General features: G+C 41.3%; 1 protein-coding gene across 4 annotated transcripts; it reads right to left on the minus strand.

Annotated features, from left to right (window-relative positions):
* Nucleotides 1–1157: 1157 nt before the first annotated feature.
* LOC112177933 (cationic amino acid transporter 7, chloroplastic) lies at nucleotides 1158–5638 on the minus strand. 4 transcript variants are annotated; one of them, XR_005804720.1, is made up of 6 exons: nucleotides 5158–5635; nucleotides 4814–5033; nucleotides 4385–4733; nucleotides 4079–4298; nucleotides 3430–3574; nucleotides 3168–3327 (listed from the first exon to the last, which is right to left on the minus strand). XR_005804720.1 is itself a non-coding variant. In XM_024316170.2 (5 exons), the coding sequence occupies exons 1-5, from the start codon at nucleotides 5537–5539 to the stop codon at nucleotides 1595–1597; spliced, it is 1743 nt and encodes a 580-aa protein (XP_024171938.1). In that variant the 5' UTR covers nucleotides 5540–5638; the 3' UTR covers nucleotides 1158–1594. The 4 variants fall into 4 exon arrangements, 3 of the variants coding, with proteins under 3 accessions (XP_024171938.1, XP_040368640.1, XP_040368639.1); XM_024316170.2 differs by lacking the exons at nucleotides 3168–3327; nucleotides 3430–3574 and adding an exon at nucleotides 1158–2166 and having other exon boundaries at nucleotides 5158–5638; XM_040512706.1 differs by having other exon boundaries at nucleotides 3168–3574.
* Between the last annotated feature and the right edge of the window lie 3978 nt (nucleotides 5639–9616).

Consider the following 9616-nt stretch of genomic DNA (forward strand, 5'->3'; position numbering starts at 1 on the left):
GCAATATTTCTTCTCTTTTGGCTGAAAGCATTGGTTGTGTCGAGGGTGTGGGATTGGATCGGAGTTGGATCAGGGCTGTGCCGGGTCGAAGTGGTGATTGGTGGCATTCAGTGGTCGGCGCGTCGGGTTCGATGGCTTGGTGGCGTGGATCGGAGGCTGTTTGGATGGATCAATGGCTTACTGATGGTGTGCTGCTCGAACGTTCATTTTGGTTTTCGATGCAGAGCTTCCCAGCGTTGGCTGGTGTGGGGTGGAGACCGCGACGGGGGTTGTGATGGTGGCCCGACGCCAGTGGTGGGGAGGTGGAGTTGGGAGGATGTAGTCGCTGCCATGGAACAGGAGGGATAGATATGGTCCTCTTGCTGGGCTGGTCTGTTGGGCTTGGATGCGACCTGTAGGTTTGGACTCACTATTGGGGCCCTGCCTTAAGTTTTATTTTTTTTAACTGTTTCTGGCTTTTAGTTATGTTGCGCTTTATGCGAGCAATAAGTCCCTACATGTGTTGTGTAGGACTAGTATGGCTTTGTGCCTATATGTGCACTCAAAGTGCCTTGTCTGTTCTAGGTAGGAGGCGAGTTCCTTGCTTTGTCAAATGGTTGCTTCTGCCTAGTGGTAGGGTGAAGCCAAGTGTCGTCGGTTTTATCTTCCGACGGCAACATAGTATGAAAGCTGTGCTAAAGCGGGTACTTATGCTACGTTGTAATCGTGTTACATATCGAGTTATCTTTCCGTTATGTCACCGCTATGTGAAAGCAAATATAGTCGCCAGTAGAGCGCGCTCTTTGCTAGTTGGTGCATTGTTGAATACTGTTATTTGGTAGAGACTCATGATATTATTTCAGAATGTTCTCTAGATGCTTCTTGTAATCAGGGGTTTAGGCTTAATGTCCCCCCTTGTATTCATCAGTTTCATTAATCAAAGCTTGAGGGCAGCCACACCAGCCCTTTATTCAAAAAAAAAAAAAAAAATCATGAATGAGGTGAGTTAAAAGTTAGAAAATCTTTCATATATTAAATTCTAAAAGAAAGTAGGTTGTAAAATTGTAAATTATTTTTTGATGGCATGCATGTTCTTTGTCAACCTGGGATAGCAACCAAGCAGCCCATGTGCATTTTTAGACAAAATAGCGTTTTTTCTTGGATTAAAACCAAGTCGGTATGGCTAATGGAGTCTACTACAACTGAATTCAATATGAGTGTAACTCTTTTCACTTTAGTTGATCGTATGATCACAGAAAAAGGGGGGAAGTTCACTTCTTTGATGAAAAATATACAAGAGTTCGCTGTCTGGAACTCTGGATTATACATAACAGGGAGTGAAAACCAAATAACCAACCCGAAAACAAAAATGTAAGCGTGTCTGAAGCTATCTCTCTGAGCAAGTTACAGGTCACAAGTCACAGATACAACTGACGTCAACATCTAACTGATAAAGTTGACGGCAACACCCAGATATACAACTAGCTAGGTCAACTTGTCAGGTCCCAACCACCTATACAATGCAGTTCATTCTAATCTATTCTCTCTTCCTTTTCCAATTCCACTTTGTGATTCATCCATCAACCAAAGCTTATGAAAAAGCAATTACAAATTTCTACACTTTAAGACCTGGATCATTACTTTCCTCTGCAGACTCTATGTGAATTTCACCATTCTTCTGAGTGAAAGACCCATTTCCTTGCGCATCAAAGCTAGCATGAACACTGTAGAAAACATATACAAGCACCGCAAAACCTGAAAAGAATCCAAATCTCACATAGGATGGTCTGTCCAATGACCCCAACAGAAATATGTTCAAGAAAATGGAGACAGATGGCATCCATGGCATCAAAGGCACACCCCAAAACTCGGGTTTTCGTGCTTGTTTAACCATGCAATGGAAAGTTTGTACGATTGAAGCTGCAATTACTGCAGTAACACAAAGCATCAAGGCTTTGGCTCTTCCCTGTGGGGAAATTTGCCAAATGACCGAGAACATGATAGCTGTGAGAGAAAATGAGCACAGGAATGATATTGTAGGCCATGGTTTTGTTCTCCCCACCACAACGTAGCGCCTAAAAATCACAGCATTGGCGACCATGTAAAAGACAAAGAGTGTGCCAATGGATACAAGATTGAGAAGGACATTCAGATCAGTGAAAAGAGAAATTGCTGCAGTCAAGATACCTGAAAAGTACAAGTGTAAGCATTTTCATATAAGAAAAATAGGAATGAGCATCAGCAACTAATGACATTGTATATGACCAACTCTTTGGTTAAAGGCAAGCAGTTTATTTTTTTTAATTTTTTTTTTCCAGCATAAAAACAAGAGATGGTGGCAAATCAAGAGCACCCAACCCACAAACCAAAGCATAAATGTGATGAAAAGACTTCAATAAGCACGCATGGTATTATTTCCATTGAGTGGAATATGGATAGCCGATGAGCCAATATGAATTGAGTGGTGTTGCCATTTACATGAAGTTTGAGAGAGAAAGCAAATTGCAAAGAGGTCATTTTCAGTCACAACGGCTACAAAGCAAAGAAAAGCAAAGGGGGATTTTTATCTTTAAGATAGTTGGACCAATCAAGACAACTTGTGCCATAAATTAAGATCTCCTATCTATGACTTTAAAATCGAATAAGAAAGCGATAGAAACAGGGATAGAGAAGGAGATAGAGATGGAGATAGCATCATCATCTCTAAAGCCTTCGGCCCATGAACATGATAAGAAAGGCTGCGAAGGCAACATGCTAGTAGAGATAGATCCCTCCTTTACAGCTTGTGTGACTATCGTAGCTTTTGTGTGACGATCGTAGCTTTTTTCAAGTCTACGGTCTGAATAAGATACGATTCCTTTCAAGTATTAATTGTTGACTTTATTCTTAATATAGTTTCCACCTATTCCACAACCCAAAAGTGTATCCAGGACATAAACTTGCTAATTTGAATCTCAAATGGTTTAGATAAAGAGCAAGCTGCTTAAGATAATGGACAGGCCGATTAGCTGATTCCCTCATTATTGTCATGGACATGAAGAAGTTTACGGGTGAATTCTAGATAGGCTCTAGAAATAGCTGAACCGCTAGTTTTGTCAAGAACGTGCTTTACAAATACACCCCTCATATTGCGTTACACCTCCAAAAAGTTTTATAAGCTCACTTAAAAACAAAATTTAATGATGCTCTTTTTTTTTTTTTTTTTTGAGAATGTCATGATGCTCTTTATTTTGGAAACACAACTGAATCAAAAGATATAAATTTTCCCTTTGACCTACTGGCCTAGGTGCGAGATGACCTAGTTAGAGTCCACTCTAGAGCACCACATAACATCTCCACTGCAAAGGGCTGAATTATCCATGTTGAAGATCCAAAACAAACAACGTAATTAGAATAAATAAAAACTCTCGAAAGCACACGTAGCATTGCCGCAACAAGTTGAAAGCAGACCTCTCAAAGAAGAGAAGAGGAAAGGAACACGAACTTCTCTCTCTTCTTCTATAGTTTTCTTTGCGTTGTGGTGAATTGGTGATCACACGACCTCCATTTTGACTAGTGGACGAAAGTAGGTTGGCTTTTCACCGTCCCTTTGCCACTATCAAGATCACAAGTAGCAGTTGAGGTGTAATTAGTTTCAGCCATTGATGAAGGTGGAGCCAGCATCAGGAATCATGCAGCTGACATGTAAGACCCCCCCCCCCACCCCACCGAATCAAATCAGATCAAAAGCTTCATCCTATCCAATAGGAATGAAATAACTAAACTACCCACAAGGCCACAACTACAGAAAAGGATAAGGTCCCGGGCAGGGCATAGCGTACCATACCCACACCACACCAAACCCAGAAACCAAGACGGTTCCAAAGGGGGGGCCATTCCCCAACAGACCAAGATCAAAGACCAGAACCCACTAACACGTCACCAACCCAACCCCAAACCAAAACTAAACTCCCACACACATTTGCACGCAAATTCACACATTGAAAAAATCATAACGTAAAGAGAGATGGGGGACAAAAGTCATTAAATTAGATAACAGTAATACCGAGGGAACGTACCGAAAATTGAAAAAGCGAGAGGATCGAAAAGAGTAACGTACCGAGAAAAGCGGAGGAGTTAACAGGCGTGGATGTCTTGGGGTGGACCCTCGCGAACCATGCGGGGACCACACTGGATCGTCCGATGACACACATGTACCTCGCCTGCCCCAACATCGCCACCAATAGTGACGTCAGAATTCCAAGCGCGGCACCCACTCCGATCACTCTCGACTCCCATTTCCCTCCGAACGCCGCCGAGAACGGTGCCTCCGGATCGATCTAACCACAACCACAATAACAGAGTTTCAGAAAAAAAAAAAAAAATTACAACGGTGACAATGAACGGTTCCTAGCTAGTGAATTACCATATCGTATGGAAGCAGTTTGGACATGGACGCGGCCATCAAACAGTAAAGAACAGTGACGATGAGGACGGACCCGGAGACTCCGATGGGAATGTCCTTGACGGGGTTGCGGACCTCTTCCGCCATGGTCGAAACGGCGTCGTATCCGATATAGCTGAGATAAACCATGCTCGCCCCATTAAAGACGCCAGAAACGCCGTACGGAAAAAACCCGGATGGATGCGTCGGGTCGCCCGGTTCAGTGAAGTTGTTCCAGTCGCCTTTGCACAACCCAACTACTATGACGAATAATATGAACATTATATGCAGCGCCGTCAACACCATATTGACCACCGAGCTCTCCCTTGTACTGAACAAGCCAACAAACCAACCCAGTTCAGATTGAAAAATAGATTGAAATAAGTACTCAACTCAACTTGTTATCTCTACCTGTAGCAGATAATGAGCGTAACTGCTAAAACCACCACAACAGCAACGACGTCGATTTCATTGAAACCATCGGGGAGTCCGGCCACTGTGAACCTCCATTTTGCAGCGGGGACCCCAATTGCGGTGCCCAAGTAAGCCGTGAAACCCCTTGCAACGGCGGCGTTAGACATCACATAGTCCATCACCAAGTTGGCTCCAGTCAAAAACGCCGCAAATTCACCTGATGGAAAAACGTACACTTAGAAGTCCACATATACAAGAGAATATATATATATATATATATATATATATATATATATATATATATATATATATAGAATGCTGGAGTGGAGTGATCGAGTTACCAAATGTGACCCGGAGATAGCTAAAGGCACCGCCTGCGACGGGCATGTCGACGGCAAACTCAGTGTAGCAGAAGGCGGAGAGAAGGGCGCAGAGTCCGGCAATGGCATACGATAGCACCACAGATGGACCCGCATACAGCCGACTTGCACGGCCGGTGGTGACGAACACTCCGGCACCGACCATGCCGCCTACGCCGAACCCGATCAGGTCGAGCCAGCCAAGGCTCTTCTCCATGTCGGAGCCGGACCGGGCGCGGACCGCACTCATTTCCTCGTAGGAGGTGGAGACTGAAACGGCACGGCGAGCCAGACGGGCCGGAGTCTCAGACAGAGCTCGGAGGTAGGTCCGGGGGCTTGAGAAAGACGACCCATGGCTCTCCATTCAGGATCGGTAATGGTTCTATGGTTTCTGACCAGGAATAAGAAACTTATATAAGTAGAGGTCGCACTGTTACTGAAACACAAGCTCCCAGCAACAAGTTAAAAACAAGGCCTTTTGCTTTTTAGTTTCGCGTATCTGGGTATTCGATTGCAGAGTTAAATTTGGATGGAGCCCCTCATTTAGTAGAATAACCAACCTTTTCTTTTTTGGGTTAATTACATATTATTTTAGCCAAAAGTGCCACCAAAACATTTTATCCTTCATAAAATTACTATATTAATAATTGTCTTAAATTTTAAATATCAAAAATCAACACATTTATACAAATGTCACAAGAGTAAAAAATCACCAGTCACTGTCTCTCCTCTCCGGCAACCTCCGACGAGGGTCTCTGGCAAACTAAGGCAAGATATTCAGCGACTTTTGACGAACTCCGGTGAGATATGTAGTGAGGTCATAAAAGTCACTGTCATCACCAGTACAAAAGCTACTACCACCAACACTAAAAAACTACTTTCACCAACGACAAAAGCTACTATCATCAACAACAAAAAGCTACTCTCACCAACGACAAAAGCTACTGTTACTAGCAACAAAAACTACTTGATCGAGCTAAGATGTCCTATGTTTTTAGTGTCATTTCTCCTACATTTTACTTAGTTATTCTCTTAAGAATATCATTTCTAACTTTGTTGTAATTAGGTACATTTGAGCTTCAAATGCAAGAAATGAGCTAAGAAGAGCTGGAAATGAAATAAATGAAGGCAAAGAGGAAATGTGGCGCAGAAATGGGAAAGAAATGGAGAAATGAAGCTTTCCTAATCCTACTAGAAAAGGAATCCCAGTTAAAGTAGAAATCCTAATGCAACTAGGAGTGAGCTCGGAAAAATGGTGTTTGGAAATGAGAAATGACAGAGTCCTAGTTGGACTAGGAAACCTGATGACACTAGGAATCTTGATGCTGCTAGGAATCCTGGTGAGACTTGGAGACGATGTGGCTTCAAGATGACTCAAGATAGTTCAAGCATGTTCTATACAAGAAATTTCGGCAAAAGAAGAATGATCTTTGAAATTGTCCAATTGAGAAATCTGGCCCAAAGATTGAAACATGTGACTTGCACATGAGTTTCTAGATCCTTCTTGACGTCTTGGAGAAATCCTAAATCAATAATAATTGATTTTCGGGAATGAAGAAGTTTACTTGTTCTCTAATTCAAATGGAATTTTCTCATTGGTTGGATGATGCAAACAAGGAGATTTCTTAGGGAATTAAACCCTAGGCAGTGCACTATATAAGGGAGGGATGTATTACCGTGCAAATCATCATGAAACCCTGAATCAAAATCGCAATTCCTCTCCCTTTATTCTGTAAAAGTTTCGGCCTCTCCAATTGTTCAAGATTTGAAGCCATGAAGCAAGTTCATCCTCAATTCATCCATCCTCGCCGTGAGCCTCATCATACTCCACTATCTTTGAAGATCTTCTTGTGTTTTTGAAGCCTCTTTAAAAGTGTAACCATGAACCTTAACTTGTTATTTCGGTTTTATTGTTTTGTACTTTAAAAATCTTATTTTATAGCGTTCTATGTTTTTGGTTTTATTGAATGTTGCGATTTCTTGTGAGATTAAAGTATATGTTTTGATGGTTAGTTTCCAATAACCTTGAAGCATTGATACGCTCAAATAAGCAAGTAGGGATCGTTCTATTCTGGGGATTGAGGGTACACCTGTCATTGTTAAACAATTAAACAATTAAAATAAAAACAAAGTATAATATTTACACAAGTATATACAATTTACGAAATTAAGGGGGGTTTTAGGGTTTGAGGTTTTTGAAATTTAAAAGAAAGAAATAAAACTAAGTATAAACAAAAACGGAAATACGAGAATAAAACATAAGAAACAAAGATCAAAACCAAGTTCATAATTGAATTCGAATCAACCCTACAATTGTTCTTCCAAGTCATGAGAAAGAAGTTGATCATGTGAAACATTTGAAGCAAACGAATTCCCATACTTTACTTTCCTTTTCTAATTAATCTAAGCGAAAGCACAAAGATCAATCCTATCAAACATGCAATCAAAGTCTAGAAAGCTAGCTAATCAAGCCATGTTCAACGCAATAAGCATAAAGAAAGGTTATCAACTTAAGTGCACAACTTAGTATGAATAAGTTCATCTAATTGCAATCCTCTTCAATTAAATTCGATTCTTGTCCAAAACCTTTACTACTTTCGATTCAAGTTCACAAAACTATTAGGTGAATCATAAACTTAAATCTAGCACTAATCACATGCAAACCCTAGGTGTTTCGAACCACATAAGATAAACACATAAAAGATATCAATCAAGCAAATCTAATTGAACAAACTCACAAAAGCAACTAAAGAATCACAATCATAGGAATCGAAATCTTCATTCAATCATAAAATTTTAGAATTAAACTTTGTTCAAATATCAATGTCAACTAGAACAATTTCAACGAAATCAAACAAGGTTACAAAGAAAGAGGTTGAATTACACCGTGGATGGAGATGAGGATGGAGGATGAAACGGTTGGATTCTTGAATCTCGAAAGCAAGCTTCAAGGTGGAGAATGGATGATGATGCTCACGGCTCCTTCTTCTTCTTCTTCTTCCTTGCTTGAAACGTTGAATGCACTAGAGGATGGAGATGAGGATGGAGGATGAAACGGTTGGATTCTTGAATATCGAAAGCAAGCTTCAAGGTGGAGAATGGATGATGATGCTCACGGCTCCTCCTTCTTCTTCTTCTTCTTCCTTGCTTGAAACGTTGAATGCACTAGAGGATGGAGAGAGATTTCGCGTATAGAGTGATTTTCTGAATTGTCGGATGTGTGAGACGTCTAGAGGAGGGGAGTATATATAGGAAACGTCTCCACCAAAGGAAGAGGGTCTTCTACATGCACCAAACGACTCAAGTGGTCAGCTACCACGTTCTCACTACCCTTCTTGTCCTTGATCTCCACGTCGAATTCTTGTAAGAGTAGGACCCATCTAATAAGCCTTGGTTTCGCCTCCTTCTTTGTCATGAGGTACTTGAGAGGTGCATGATCTGTATAGATAACAACCTTAGTACCAAGTAAGTAAGAACGAAATTTTTCAAGGGCAAAAACCACTGCAAGAAGCTCTTTCTCAGTAGTAGAATAATTCATTTGTGCATCATTAAGAGTTCTTGAAGCGTAGTAGATGGCATAGGGTTGTTTGTCCTTCCTTTGCCCCAAAACAGCTCCAACTGCGTAGTCAGAGGCATCACACATCAACTCAAAGGGCAAGGACCAATCTGGAGGTAGCATGATAGGGCCAGATGTCAATAGCTCCTTAAGATTGTCAAAAGCTTCTTGGCATTCCTTATCAAAGGTAAACGTCACATCCTTTTGGAGTAGTTGGCATAGAGGTCTTGAAACCTTGGAGAAGTTTTAATAAACCTTCTGTAGAACCCTGCACGGCCAAGAAAAGATCGAATCTCTCTCACAGAAGTGGGAGAGGGTAAGTAACGCACAAGGTCTACCTTAGCTTTATCCACCTCTATACCCCTAGAAGAGACAATATGTCCTAGGACTATCCCTTGCCTAACCATAAAATGACATTTCTCTCAGTTTAACACAAGGTTAGTTTCCATGCAACGTTTCAAGATTATTAAGACAATCATCAAAACTTTTTCCAAAAACAGAAAAATCATCCATGAATACCTCAATGATTTTCTCAATATAATCTGAAAAGATACTTACCATACACCTCTGAAAGGTACCTGGGGCGTTGCAAAGGCCAAAGGGTATGCGACGATAGGCAAAAGTTCCAAAGGGGCAAGTGAACGTTGTCTTCTCTTGATCTTCATTGGCGATGGCAATCTGATTGTAACCTGAGTAGCCATCGAGGAAGCAGTAGTAATCATGTCCAGCTAGTCACTCAATCATCTGATCAACTTAAGGATATCTTCATCAGCTCCTTGTGGAATCATGCTTGAACAGACAAACAGAAACTCTTGGAGATGCTTGTTGGCGTCCTCCATAGATAAGCCATGAAACACAGGAAGTCTATGCAACAATCCACTCTTC

This window comes from Rosa chinensis, chromosome 1 (genome assembly GCF_002994745.2).
Source record: "Rosa chinensis cultivar Old Blush chromosome 1, RchiOBHm-V2, whole genome shotgun sequence".
NCBI classification, from domain to species: Eukaryota; Viridiplantae; Streptophyta; class Magnoliopsida; order Rosales; family Rosaceae; genus Rosa; species Rosa chinensis.

Excerpts from the sequence above, each read along its gene's own strand:
- LOC112177933 (XM_024316170.2), bottom strand. The coding sequence starts at position 5,539 with ATGGAGAGCCATGGGTCGTCTTTCTCAAGCCCCCGGACCTACCTCCGA. Across the intron at positions 4,734-4,813 it reads ACGCTCATTATCTGCTACAG|TACAAGGGAGAGCTCGGTGG; the intron begins GTAGAGATAACA and ends TGGCTTGTTCAG. Across the intron at positions 4,299-4,384 it reads AACTGCTTCCATACGATATG|ATCGATCCGGAGGCACCGTT; the intron begins GTAATTCACTAG and ends GGTTGTGGTTAG.